General features: G+C 38.3%; 1 protein-coding gene across 1 annotated transcript in view; it reads right to left on the reverse strand.

The window, feature by feature from the left end:
* LOC138789721 (cadherin-8) overlaps positions 1–13,386 on the reverse strand; it is a 336,813-nt gene that overhangs the window by 74,425 nt on the left and 249,002 nt on the right. The window contains exon 7 of the mRNA XM_069968497.1: positions 5,786–6,039. Within this exon, the coding sequence (XP_069824598.1) occupies positions 5,786–6,039 (254 nt within the window). The remainder of the gene's footprint in view (positions 1–5,785; positions 6,040–13,386) is intronic.

Genomic DNA, 13,386 nt, shown 5'->3' on the forward strand with positions numbered 1-13,386 from the left:
TGATGCCCTGTTACCTCCACAAGTCTTTATTTACTTTGCAAAAATATCACAAATGTCATGACATAATCACTCTAAACATCAGTGCTGTGGAAGATTGGTTGTAGAAGTCATTTTTTATGTGGCACAGTTTTTAGAAAGTCCAGAGTGCTGTTTTTAGGTTTCCCCCCCAGCAAGCTGGCACATATACTTACCAATGATGATTGGTGTCCCGCTGCATGGCATCGGTCCAGTCCTGTGGCGCCTTTCAAATCCCACAGGTGCCCATGTTATCTCTTCAGCTTCATCTCTGCAGCTAGGGAGGCCAGAAGTCAGAGTCTCAATAGCATGTCTATGAGATTGCTCTCATAGAGATACATTGAAGACCCTGACTTCCGTCCTTTAATAGCACTGGAGAACAAAACGTCACTGCCCTCAAGATTTGACGTCACTGCCCTTGGGATTTGAACGGCACCCCGGGACTGGAATGAAGCAGCGCCACAGGACACCTATCATCATTGGTAAGTATATGTGCCAGGGGGTAGTGGGGGGACAAATAAAAATATAATAATAATGTTGACTGCATCTTCAGGTGTTGACTGCATCTTCACACAATGTGATAGACCGGCCGTTCTGTGACCCCGGCTTCATTGTGTGAACTGAGAGGGTTTCCTTCAGTGAATTGTGGCCGCAAAAAACTGTCATGTCAGTTATTTGCGGCCCCGTACGGGATCCCGGCCGGAGCGTATACAATGTGTATATGCTCCCGCCAGGATCCCACAGAAGCTAAGGCTATGTCCACACCACACAAAGTACGGCCGTTGTTGCCGATAGCAACAACGGCCAGACTTTTACGTAGTGTGAACAAAGCCTTAAGGTGTAGATTTATCAAAACTTGTGCTGAGGAATTATAGGAAAATTGCCCATAGCAAACAATCACATTGCGTCATGCATTTTTACAAATACCTCTAAAAAACAAAAGCTGAAATCTGAATGGTTGCTATGGGAAACTGCTCTTTTGTTCCTTTTGCACAAGTTCGGTAAATCCCACAAATGAAATCAGGGACAATGTGGGATGGTAAGGCAGTGTTGCCACACATGTGCTTCAGAAACATAGCTACTGGGGAAGAAATGAGAGTGTGGTTTTCATTGCTTTCCCAACATATATGTGGAAACCCAGCCTAAGGCTAGGTTCACACCATGTAAACATTGCTTCCTTCTTTCATAATAACGGCTGTCATTGGGCAAATAGCGTCCATTATTTAAAAAATAGCTGACGTTATTTGTGCCATTATGATAAAACACAGCCTTTATTTTTACATAGGGTGAACCTAGCCTAAGGCTTTAAAACTGATGAAGGTTATGTTCACAAATTTATGAACTAAAGTTAAAATGTGGCTTTAATTTTAGGGTAAAATTATAGCCATCTTTTCAAAATAATTATGCGCTCCCTCGAAATAAATAGGAAATTGGACCACAGAACACACACGTTAAGGAATAATGGCCATAATTGATTAGAACTGTCCAAATAACTAGCATGGATTATTTTCAACCCGACTTCACACACACACACACACACACACACATATATATTTTTTTTTTATTATTATTATTATTATTATGTTTAATTTTCACTCAAAATTATGGGCATATTTTGATATGATTTTACTGTGTGTGAACACAGCTTAATTATTCCACTAGTGGTGTTAAACATATCTGGAGTCACTTTGTTTTTTATTTTTGGTCCAATGCACTGTGAAGATTTCCGTCTAGAAAAAAAACTAATTATAATTGCAAAAGTACCATAGAACACCTTACAATGAAAATACCTGTGTCCAGGCATTACTTGTATAGTTGAGCAGTCTTAACACAGACTTGTCCTTCAATTTTACTTGCAGCCAAAAATCAAAGTAAGATCAAACACCTTTTTGAGGTCAATGTCCGTGCTCAACTTCTCCTTGATTATGGCACTCTAGAGGACACAGCAGCCTCAGGTGTCGTTTTAATAAGGCAATAGAATAGGACTAACTATAGACTAGATAGAACACAATCCAACAAATCGTAGACTTACAAAGCAAAGGTGAGCAAGAATACTTTGAAGAATGAAGCCAAGCTATGTTATCCAAGATTTCCCTGTGATTTTCTTATTAATAAGAATATACATCAACATCTTACATGATAATATCAAAAAGAAAAAAATGAGCAACTATTTGTTACACAAAAAAAAAAATCACGATCCAATGTATTCAATCAATGTGGCTATCAACATTAGACATATGCTATTTTTCTCACATTCAAGGATTATCAGATAGCATATGCTTTAGTAATGTTCTGTAAAACATCACCATATTGTTTTCTTAAACCAAGGAGTATATGTTTATCCATCAGTGAAAATTACATTAATGTGGTTCTCAATTTATAACTTTGGATTAAATTTGTTCTTCATTTAAGAAATAAATCAAATTCAGTTCTGTATTAATTTTACATGGAAATATGTAGTCACATACTGTACTGTCTAAGAACCTAGAGCAAAGGGGAACCCAGCAGGACATTACAGCACTTAAACTAAACACTGCACATATCAATGATTATAACAACTGACTTCATGTCAAATAAGGAGTTCCTTTTATGGCTATTATTTTTCTTTTTCTTGACAAAAATGAGTGGGTCATACCCGGTAGCAGATTATATAAGTAAAAATAGTGCAAGTTATAGTAAACATGATGCTTTATTCATCCTTATCCAGTACTGGAAATAGACGAGAACGAGTCTTGCAAAAATGAATCAACTAGTATACTTCACTGGACCTTTAAAGGAACGTTCAGTGTTTTTTGTTTAAGCGGAATATGCATCAATTTCAATATCAAGAACTAATGCTGCTTTTACACGGAACGATTATCATGCGAATTTGCACGATAACGATCGAATTCGAACGGTAATCGTACGTGTAAACGCAGCGAACGATCAAACGACATGCGAGAAATTGTTCATTTTGATTTTGGAACATGTTCTCAAATCGTCGTTGGTCGTTCGCAAAAATTTCACAGATCGTTCCATGTAAACAGTCGTTCACCGATTTAACCTATGTGCAAGATAGACTTAAGCAAATGCAAAACGATCGCAAAACGATTTTTCCGTACAATATATCGTTCCGTCTAAACACTTGTCATTTCTTTCCACAGTCCTTCTTTGAAGCTCCCATTGCCACCCAATGTAAGACACCTCAATCCTTCCTTTATTTCTATTATAACTGTACTTGTGGTGAGGGATCTCTACATCGTAGATAGGACCAAACGAAAGAGTGTTTGTCTTGTAAGATGGTCAAGAAGGGGAAGAGGGTGAATTGTTTGTCAAACCAAGGGATCTGGTGCCAAGCACTGCACAGAGGAATGTCACAAGAAACAAAAGCATGACATTTTGGGAAAAGCTTAACCATAAGTTTAGTCATTCAACAGAAAATGTGGTGGTTACAGGCAGGAATCCCTTTTGGAGATTTTTTTTTAGATAACACAATAAAAGTTATGATTTGATAGTAACTTTCACTTATAATTTGATGATTTATGCTAGAAAGGACCCTTGTCCTAGACTGGTGGTGTAATCTACCTACACATAGTTAATTTGGTTACAGGCAGGCACAGTTCTTGGATACAATCAACATTTGGTTATCTTAGTTATTGGCTGCTGCCCTATCTGGAGACTCTGCCCTTTTCTTTATGGCACATTCTCACCACCAATCTTAGTAAGTGCCTTAATGCAAGCCTTACTACAACCTGTTGCAGCCCTTTTCATGTTAGTCCATCTTAAAGTCCTATTACACAAAGCAATTATCAGCTGTATTTGGCTGATTTCCAGCCATTACAGCTGATAATTGCCTTGTGTAATAAAAGGCAGTGATTAGCTGACATGCACAATGTTGAAAGATGTTAAAAGACTTAACTAGGATAGCAAATATCTGCTGCCGTCGCTTCACACAATAGGAGCTACGGCAGCAGACTGACAATATCTCCTATGGACTCTCATCTTAAAATAGTCCGGGGAGCCCCTCCTGCAGCTCCTCGAGGCTCCCACACACACACACACACTTACTCGCTCGCTGTCAGCAAGCAGGGAATGAAGAGCAAGCGAGTGATGACCTATAAGGTCAGCCGATCGCCCGGTGTAAAAGTAGATTTAGTCGCATTGCACCTCTTCTGCAGATCATTCAGCCTCTTTCTCTTTGCTTGGTTCTTAAAGCAATAGTGATCTGTCTAGGGGTTATATAGATACTTTTGTGCTGTGATATGTTGTTTCTGTTGGTGCCAATTAAACATTTAAATCCACATGGGGCTTTTAAATTGCTTTTTATTTAGTTTTTTGGGGGGCTGTGATATGAGAAGAATTCTAATTGTAACATTATACATCTGATTTTTTTTTTTTTACTCTTCTTTCCCCATAGGATACTTCTATGAGTCTGATTGTTCATATGGATCAATGTAATACTACATTATTACATTGATCCATCAGGTTGGCACTCTATTTGTTATGTTTAAGGACCTGAGGGCTGGCTTTGAAATGCATAGGCACCATGTTAGCACGCTGTAGGGATCTCTACTTTTATCTTTTACATGCTAGAATAAAGGAATTATTTTATTTTACACGATTGAGGAACAGACTCTGTGTTTGTGGACTTCTACATTACTTTCAATGTATGTTATCCCTGTAATACCATCTTAGATTGATACCTGCCAGCTTTTTCTAGCTATAAGGTAAGATGACATTGTTCTTTTTTCCAGATATTTTAAAAACATGAATAAACCTCCCCTAAAGAGGTACTTCGAGGAAGAAAAAAAAAAAAAAGATGACATAAACTATCCAGTGCAGTAACAAATCTTCATAGAAAAACTCTCCTGCTTTGGACAGTTCTTAACAGAGCGTCAGATGTAGCAGGTGGCTGTTTCAGTCTAGAAAGAAAATACAACATCCCGCAGGGCATACAGCAGCTTATAAGTACTTAAAGTGTCACTGCCAACATAAAAATCTTCTGGCATGACAGACATGTCAAAAGTTTTCACTGGTCCAGGACTGTGTGTTCAGACCCATACCAATCAGGAACTAGAGAACATGAGAACCAGCATGGTCCGCTCCCTGCTCTGTGTCAGCAAAATCAGTCTGGCTTCATAGACTTACATTGACTAACATTCGAAGCCTGACTGATCACGTAGAGGACCATGGTATTGAACCGGCTTGTTCTCACAATCGATAAGGTTCTGAACACCCAGTCTATGACATGTCAAAAGTTTGTTTATGGTGACTTTTTAAAGGCTTGACATTTTTGAATTGAAGTAATTTACAAATCTGTATAACTTTCTAAGACTATTTGATTTAAAAACTATTATTTTGTTCTACGGAGTACCCCTTTGGAGGGTTGGTTACAATGTCTCTGTGGCCTTAGACCTTCCAATTGGTTGCATAAAAGGTCTTAACACATTCCATGTTCTGTCTTGGTGGGTCTTTGTGAAAAGCAGAATATAAATCTATTTGGGGAAAACCTCCTTGCAGGTTTGACATGTGGCACTTGTCAGTGTACAATATCCCATAGTATCTCTTGAACAATGAATATGTATATTTTAGATTCTTTAAAATATTCTACTTTCACTGAAGGTCAGATATCTTGGTCATTGACCAGTGTAAGTAAACCAAGAGCCAGGCCAGTTTCATAGTATATCTTGTGTTATAATCAATGACTAGATACTGTATATCTTTCCGACACTCCATACAACATTTTATTTAAAAATAGTCTACACTTTTTTATGATATTAGACACAAATACCTTATGGGACTTGATGTTGAATCAGGGTCTCGAGCTGTAACCTGGCCAATGACACCATTAATGGCAGCATTTTCATGTACTTCCAGTAGATAAGTAGGTGATGAAAACACTGGTGGCTCATCTGCATCCTCCACTGTAACTTTCACTGTTGCGGTGTCTTTGAAGGGTACCCCACTGATGAAATGAGGATCAATATGAGTATTGACTGCTTCTACCTTCAGTATATAGGATTTTTTGCTCTCGAAGTCCAGAGGCTGTTAAGAATGACAAAGATAAATGTCCTTTACTAATGACCACAGAAGCAAGAACAAATGAATTTAATTCTGATAGATGAAAGTTATGTTCATTTAAGCACATTGACTGAGTTTTAATGCAACCACAGTATCAGCCACCTACTCACTCAGGCCAAGCCTGTAAATTGTGCGGGCATTTATTGATATCTGTTTATGTTGCCTCAATGAAGTCAATCTTTTTGTTCCCTGTCCTCTTTACCTTTCTCTTTTAATTTGAAATTTGCAAAACGTTCTTTGTCTGAGGCTTGAGAATCTGAATTGTGCGACAGATAGATAGTAAAACTTTATCAGTGATTACACTACCTGCATATTGCTGAAATTCCTAATCAGGGACTCGCTAGTAAAAAAAGAAAAAATAAACGAGGTGATTTCTAATACAGCCTCAAGGTGCGATAAATATTTTAGTATTTCTTAGACAACGCATAAAATACAAGGGAATATGTGCAACTGAGGTAGTATTATGCATAGCAATAAACCATTATCTATAATGTGCATTATTTTTTAACAGCAGAGTACTTTTTTTGTTTATTACTCTCTAAAAATCAGCTTTAATGATAGCATTACTTGGGCTTCATTGTTTCAGATTTTTTTCTACTTTAAGGAACTTCTTAGTGTACAATATAATAACATTTAGTGTACAATATGATAACTCGAAAGTAATTTACTCCCACCTACATTAGTATGTAGTACATACTCATTTACAGCAATGTGTGCCAACATATTACAAACTATTGCCTTCCATCATTGCTTTCGCACTGTTTCAGACGCACATTTTATTTCACTTTGTTAGTATGCACCGCTAATCTGCATAAAACAGCTGACATCTAAAATAAGTAGAATTAAAAGCTGAATAAAAAAGCTAATAGCTTGTGCACATTTTAATGAGAAATGTCAATCTTCCATCAACTGTCAAAAACTGACTCAAATCTGCTAATCCAAGAGGATGTCCCTGTCTGTCAAGAAAGTATGCTTCAAATATAGAAACATATTTGTTACATTTTGCAAAGACATGGAAAGGACAACGTATCAATCACCATAGACTTCCATATGGCATGACAGTTAGGTCTCCTTCATAAATTGTTATTTTCTATTATATAAAAAGGTCAATAAAACCCACTTTTAAAAATATATTCCATAGAGAAGCCTATAGGAAAAAAGGCAGAAGATGCTTTATCCACAACAGGCTGGGTTTTTTTTTTTAAAAAAGGCCACTGACCAAAACAATGCCACAAAGAAACCACAAACAAAAACTCTTACAATGTTATGGCTACACTGCAAAAATTCCATGAAAAACTCTGTGAAACAAGATGAAGGCTTCCTTTACACAGAAATACCACCAGCAAAACACCACAACAATCATTGCAATGTGTTTTACATTTCCCTGTAGACTACAAAAATGTGACTGCTCAAAACAAAACATTGAACAAAAAAAAAAACTCCATGAACAGACAAAAAGAGTTTGATTGGGCCAAGTAGAGCCAATGTGCAGCAACCTATTATGATGAACCAGAGACTGTGATAACTATAAAGCCTAAATAATGATACATATTAAAGAGCACCTGTTAAAAACGACTTTTGACATGTCATCAGTTATATGCAAAATTATATATCCTAGCAGGTCTCACTGCTGAGACCCGCTGCGATCAAAAGATACAACAAGAGAGAGATTCAGCAGCAACGCAATCCACTTTCCATCCGTATGTATGTAATGGCTAAATGAGAATACATTTCCAGAATTAGTGGCCTGCCAGGGAGTGAACTGCACTCTGTCCTGCTATATGTCCTGATCACAGTGGATCTCAGAAGTGAGACCTGCTTTGATCAGTAACTTTTGACTACTTGATGACATCTCAATAGTTATGTTTAATGACAGATAATCTTTATGTCTTTAGGTCATGGAGACATGCAGGTGAGCTTTTTAGAATAATAGAGTCTTTGGGAGTCATTAGTTGGTCAGTGCTTGCTATGGGTTCCCTAGCCCTGAGTGTGGGAGACCAGTGGACTAGTGACTTAGTGACCAAAAGGAACAATGGATGTCACAGACATCTATTATGTGTTGGATCTATGTTTAGGCTCCAAGAGGAGAGCAAGCCAGTAACTGGACAATATATAGAAAGTGATTGGTGGTAAGTGCTCTGAAGAACATGAGTGGAGTCAGGAACATAGCCAGGGGTCCTTAGCAGGATAATGGTCAGGAATCAAGCCAAAGGATGAGACAAAAATGCATTCCCATGGAGTCAATACCAGGCTTGGAAACATATGTACCAGACTAATTGTACTTTGCAATGACAGGCGGAATTTTTGCATAAAGTACACTGCGAAACCAGGAAAAAATTCAATGTGTGGTGAAATTAAACAAAAAATTGCATTTCTTTTATTTGGGGGTTATTTGTTTTTACGCCATTCACCCTGGGGTAAAACTTACTTGTTATGCATGTCCCTCAAGTCATTATGATTAAAACGATATATAACATGTATAACATTTTATATTATGTGATGGCCTGTAAAAAATTCAAACCATTGTTAACAAATATATGTTCCTTAAATTTCTCCATTCCCATACTTATAGCGCTTTTATCCTTTTGTCTATGGGGCTGTGTGAGGTGTCATTTTTTGCGCCATGATGTGTTCTTTCTATCGCTACCTTGATTGCGCATATACGACTTTTTGATCGCTTTTTATTACATTTTTTCTGGATATGATGCGACCAAAAAGGTGCAGTTTTGCACTTTGGGATTTTTTTGCGCTGACGCCGTTTACCGTGCGAGATCAAGAATCTGATTAATTAATTTACGGCAATACCAAACATGTTTATTTATTTATTTGTTTACTTTTATTTAAAACCTGGGAAATAACAACTCTTTTTTTTTTTACACTTGTACTAGAATAAGTTTTTTACACTTATTCTAGTATAAGTATACAGATCTCTCATTGAGATCTTTGCTGTATAGTTATACAGCAAAGATCAATGAGATCGGCACTTGGATGCTTTCAGCTGCTGCAGCCGAAAGCATCCGATCGCCGAGCCGGGATCAGCGCCATTTTGGCGGAGACCCCGGCCGGCACCAGTAACGGAGATCGTTCCTCCAGGACAACGTCCCGGAGGAGCGATCTCCCACACTAGACACCAGGGAAGTGCTGCATCCGGTAATCGGATGCAGCTGCATCAGATTACTGTATTAGCGGCACCCGGGACCGCGGCAGTTCAGAGCGGGGTCGCCACGCGGCCCCGCTCTTAACACCTCTCGGGGACATATGATGTACGGGTACGTCATATATCCCTAAGAGGTTAAAAAGACATCCGCTTTTGATTTAATTGACTTCAATGCGATGTATTGAAGTCAATGGAATGACGGACGTCCAATGCAAATAATGTATTAAAAAACGGACGTCGTCGGTAGAGATGAGCGAACTTGCCGGATTTCTGGTTCGTATGAACCAGAAATCTCGGCGTCTGATTCCCGCTGTCTGCTTGCTCTGTGCAGTGGGTGAATACAGCATAAGGAATGCCTAGAAAATTGGGATACTGCCAATGGCTGTATCCCAGTTTTCAAGGCATTCCTTACGCTGTATCCACGCGCTGCACAGTGCGAGCAGGCAGCGGGAATCAGGCGCCGAGATTTCTGGTTCATACGAACCAGAAATCCGGCAAGTTCGCTCATCTCTTGTCGTCGGCGCCGACCTCAAAATAATGCTCATAATTCTTTTTGGACGTCTATTGCAAACAGCGGACATTTTCTTTTAGTTGTTCACACAGCTTTTCTTTTATCACCGTCCTTTCACCATGTTTACTATTAAACGTGATGGACTTTTCAATAAAGACACATCTAAAGGGCAATTAGTAACCCCAAACAAGAATAATGTACCAACAGCCGTTACAGGCCAGACAGCAAAATGACATCCACCATTTTATACACAAAATGACAGGCATTGTTTTAAATGGAGCTGTGAAAACGCTGTGTGAACATAGCCTACCTCTGCTTAATGAAACTGAGAATTAAATAATGCTGAATTGGCTCTCTTGTCATTTTTCAAACATATAACCCTTTTTCATCCTACAACCCCTTTTAAAGCTCTTATTTATATTCAGACTTTACTTATTATTTTGATCCCACTTTAGAAGTTCTCACCTTATAGAATTCTAGAACATGTCATTTGTAATTCCATTGATTCAAAAGAGCATTCTATAATCCCAAACAGAGATGAGTAGTGCGAGCCCGGGGCCATACAAGGAAGTCAGTGAGGCACTGACTCTTGACGTTTTTAATCAATTGTAATAGTAAATTGGAAATAATACTCCTTATAGAGATGTGGGGTTTCCTGCCAGTTTCCGTGTTCATTTAGTCTCTGGCATAAAAATGGAATGTATTTAGTGGTACACAAAGGCACTTTCAATCGTCAAGGCAGCTCTTAAGAACAACAAAATTGTGACAAAAATAATAACAAAATAATGGATTTGGCAGACTTACCTCCTCAGAGAGTTTAAACATCCCTTGGAAAAGAGAGATGTTAATGACTTGATGTTACTCTAGGTCACTGACATCTACAGATTGATGATATAGAACTAACAACTGTTTCATATGTAACAATATCACTTAAAAAAATAAAAATAACAAATACAATATGGTAAAACTATTACTAATGCCAGCATAGTGACCACTGCAACAATAAGTATATAAGAAAAAATATATATTTTAATGGAAAGTTTATAAATGTTTAACTGTTTAACCAAAGTGTGTTACATTAACCCTACTATTTCAACACATGTATTAAATGGTGCCTATTGAAATCATTGCACTGAATGGCTATGTTCACACCAGGTTTAACAGCGTCATTCACAGCGGTTAAACTGCTGTATCGTCAGCAGGAATGTTTTTTTTTTTTACCATTGATTTGTGTGCACCATTGGGTGTGCCCGCAAATCAATTACCATATCACTTTAATGTAATGTGCGGCTGCTTGTGAACAAGAATAGCCATTAAAATAACCATGTATGAACACAGCGAGCGGCATTGCATTGACTTCAATGCAATGCCTCCCCTGCAGTAAAGAACGGATGCTGATTCCATTGCAATCAGCATCCATTTTTACTGAAAAATTACATTGTTGGAATAACAACTTCCTGGTTCCTGTGTCTTAGCAAGAACTGCCCAATCAGCTGAAGATTTATGGAGGTGGGACATTGATGTTTACTTGGCAGTTACTAAGATGACTCATCACAAGAACCAGGAAGTGGTAGTTATGAGCAGAGATGGGAACGTAACAGGATGGTAACTGCAGGGGATCAAGGTACAGTAGGTGAGTTTGATATTTCCATTTTTCTATTTTATTTATTTATTTATGTGTAAAAAAAATATGTAAAAAAAAAAAGTCCTATAACAAGCTCTTTAAGAAGTTAACAGTGTAACTAGAGTTCATAACAAGCTCCATTGTATAGGGATGAGAATGTATACTGACTGGCAAAAGGTCTGCACATGTATAAAGAGCATATGATTTATACCATATTTTCCAGCATATAAGATTACTGGGCGTATAAGACGACCCCTGACTTTTAAGAAGATTTTCAGGGGTTTGTCTTATATGCCAGAAAATGTTTACCCCTGCCTGACAGCAGCAGGGTTTACTATCTGGATCCCTGCTGCGGTCAGGCAGGGGTTAACTGCAGCTAAAAAACAACAACAACAACAATCATCTCACCTGGGACCCGTTCCCAGCAGCCGTGCGTCTCCTGTCCCGTTCCCGACGCAGGCAGTGTGAGGCACCCAAAGCTCTCCCGGGCAGCAGAGCGTCTCATCAAAGAAACTCGGAGACGCTCGGCTGCTGGGAGAGCTCGGGAGAAAGACAGAGGCTTCGGGAACTTCTAGCACCTCTGCCATTCTCCCAAAGCTCTCCCGGCAGCCGAGCATCTCCAAGCTTCTCCGATGAGAAGCTTGGCTGCCCGGGAGAGCTTTGGGGACCTCCAGCGCAGGCAGTGTGTGGGACTGAAGAAGTTTGGCTGCCGGAAACAGGTCACAGGTGAGTAGAATTGTTGTTTTTTTTTTTTATGGTGGTCGCCACATACTGTGGAGGTGCGGCCATTTTTTACCTCCCCCACCTTATGGGACGACCATACCCAGCATATAAAATGAACCCTGACTTCTAAGAACATTTTTTGGGGTTAAAAAAACATCTTATACGGTGGAAAATACGGTATTACTTCCTTGCTTTTCCCCTTTTCTATTCTGTTGTATCCAATTAATTATTAAATTACAGATTCTTTTAATACAAGTACGATCATAACCTAACATTACAATGTACCAAGCATTTATATTTGGATATATTCTACCTCACCTCTCTTAATTCTAAAAGATAAATGCTGCACATAGGCCAAGTCTTTTTTTTCTGAACACAAGCTCGGGTGATGTATATCATGGTTTAGAGAAAATGGGAACTTGAAGTACAACAATGCAAATCCCCACTGGGATTCACATAAGAGAGTAAGTTAATGTGCTTTAATCCACTAAATTTTCAGGATATTTCAGACTAGAGACAATGAGCTGTAAAATGCCAGAACTAATGAATATGCAAATATCAGGCTTACATGGAACATATTGCAGAATAAAGATATTAACTGTCTTGCATAGTTCTTATTGAACAAGTCTACACCTGTTATGTAATGAGATTGTATGATGCAGAGTCTGACATAGCTTTATTGTTTAAAGGAGTAGAAGTAACTGCAAGGACTTAGGAGAAAAATCTTATGAAATATGCATAGGAAATTTATAAAGAATTCCAACCAGAACTTCAGGTTTAATTTTTATTCAGAGCATAATATTTTAAGCCAATGCTGAATAAGGATGTATTTGCTCAACCAACGTCCTCTACACGTCAACATTGTTCCAGTGTTAGGCTATGTTCACACAACGTCATAAAAAAGATAAAAGGCATCCGTCTTCTCTATTTAAAAAGACGTCCGTTATTGCCGCGATTAAATTGACTTCAGGGCAATGCATTGAAGTTAGTGGAATGACGGACATCCAATGTGCACAGTGTAGAAATGACAGATGTTGTCTGCCCAGATGTTAAAATATTAATTGTGACAATTTTTTTCAGATGTGTTTTGTAAACAGCGGACGTTATTTTCACTGTTCTTTCACAGTTTTTACTAATAAATTGATAGACTTTTCAATTAAAGACACATTCAAAGGCGAATTAGTCCATCTAAACTAGAATAATATACCAACAGTCGTTACTGCACTGTGGGACGGCCAAACAGCAAAATGACAGACGTCATTTTAAACTAATGATTTTGTTGTGTGAATATAGCCT

The sequence above is a fragment of the Dendropsophus ebraccatus genome, chromosome 4, assembly GCF_027789765.1.
Source record: "Dendropsophus ebraccatus isolate aDenEbr1 chromosome 4, aDenEbr1.pat, whole genome shotgun sequence".
Lineage (NCBI taxonomy): Eukaryota > Metazoa > Chordata > Amphibia > Anura > Hylidae > Dendropsophus > Dendropsophus ebraccatus.